Source organism: Lagopus leucura, unplaced genomic scaffold, assembly GCF_019238085.1.
Source record: "Lagopus leucura isolate 7727_CA_CO unplaced genomic scaffold, USGS_WTPT01 30356-0_obj-0_obj, whole genome shotgun sequence".
In the NCBI taxonomy this organism is placed as follows: Eukaryota; Metazoa; Chordata; class Aves; order Galliformes; family Phasianidae; genus Lagopus; species Lagopus leucura.
Genome location: NW_024963909.1, coordinates 1 through 1,011, shown reverse-complemented (window position 1 = coordinate 1,011; position 1,011 = coordinate 1). Strand labels below are relative to the sequence as shown.

The following is a 1,011-nucleotide window of genomic DNA, read 5'->3' as shown; positions in this document are numbered from 1 at the left end:
TTTCTCTGCTAAGTGCAGCAGCCAACTGGGAGAAGTTATCAGCACAGGTGTATTTGGGGATGAGCTGTGCTTTGGTGTCTCCTTACCTCCTGCATTTTGCTGAGGAAACAGTCAATGAAATCCTGGGGGGCGCTGGGATCCAGGGAGACTTGGTGCAGCTTTATCTCCTCTGCCGCAAAGGCTTTTAAAGCATCAATTTCTTTGAATATCTTGTTGTGTGGGCCGGGCAAATAATCCAGGATGTAGGAGAACATTTGGTAAAACTGGAAGGAAAGAAACAGAAAGGTCCCCAGAGTGACCATTGCCCTAGTCTTTGTGATTAGCCAAAAGCAGGCAGGTTCAACCCCCTCAGCTAAGCGAAGGAGATGGGCTGTTTGGCTGGCCAGTTCTATACAGCAGTGGAGACCTGCTTGGTCACAGCATGAATTCTTAGAGATTTTAAATGGTTTGGGTTGGAAAGGGCATTCAAGGTCATCTAGATCCAATGACAATGCCGTGGGGTGGTAACAGCATTAAACCTTCTCTGTCTGGAAGGTATTCACTTTTCTGCATAGAGTGCTGACAGGTCCTACTGTGAAATATCACAGAATCACAAAATATCTTCCTGAGTTGGAAGGGACCCACAAGGATCATTGAGACCAACTTCCCTGTGAGGGAGGCCTCCTGCTCCCCTGGCAAAATGTCCCCACTATGAAATATCTGCTGAACATACCTGTCCCCAGCGGGAATTCATCAATTCAAATATTTTGTTTGTGTTGTTCATCAGGGACAGGAACTTCTTGTCTTTATAGTCATATCGTTTCCCAAAGACAATGGAACATATGACATTGGAGACAGCGCAGCTCAGCTTGTACGTTGGGTCGAAGGGCATTCCTGTGAGTTCAGAAAAGTTACAATCTATGAATAAGTAATGAACTAATTAAATAAAACCTACGGGTACAGTGGGTAACATGAGCTGCAGTGGACAGTGGAATTTCACAGTCTCTGAATGAAGCAGAGTGGTTCTCCAAA

General features: G+C 45.4%; 1 protein-coding gene across 1 annotated transcript; it reads right to left on the bottom strand.

The window, feature by feature from the left end:
- Positions 1-6: 6 nt before the first annotated feature.
- On the bottom strand, positions 7-893 carry LOC122191415 (cytochrome P450 2F3-like). Its single transcript, XM_042891677.1, has 2 exons — positions 713-893; positions 7-263 (listed from the first exon to the last, which is right to left on the bottom strand). Exons 1-2 carry the CDS (start codon positions 869-871, stop codon positions 39-41), a joined length of 384 nt encoding a protein of 127 aa, XP_042747611.1. The 5' UTR covers positions 872-893; the 3' UTR covers positions 7-38.
- Positions 894-1,011: the final 118 nt, after the last annotated feature.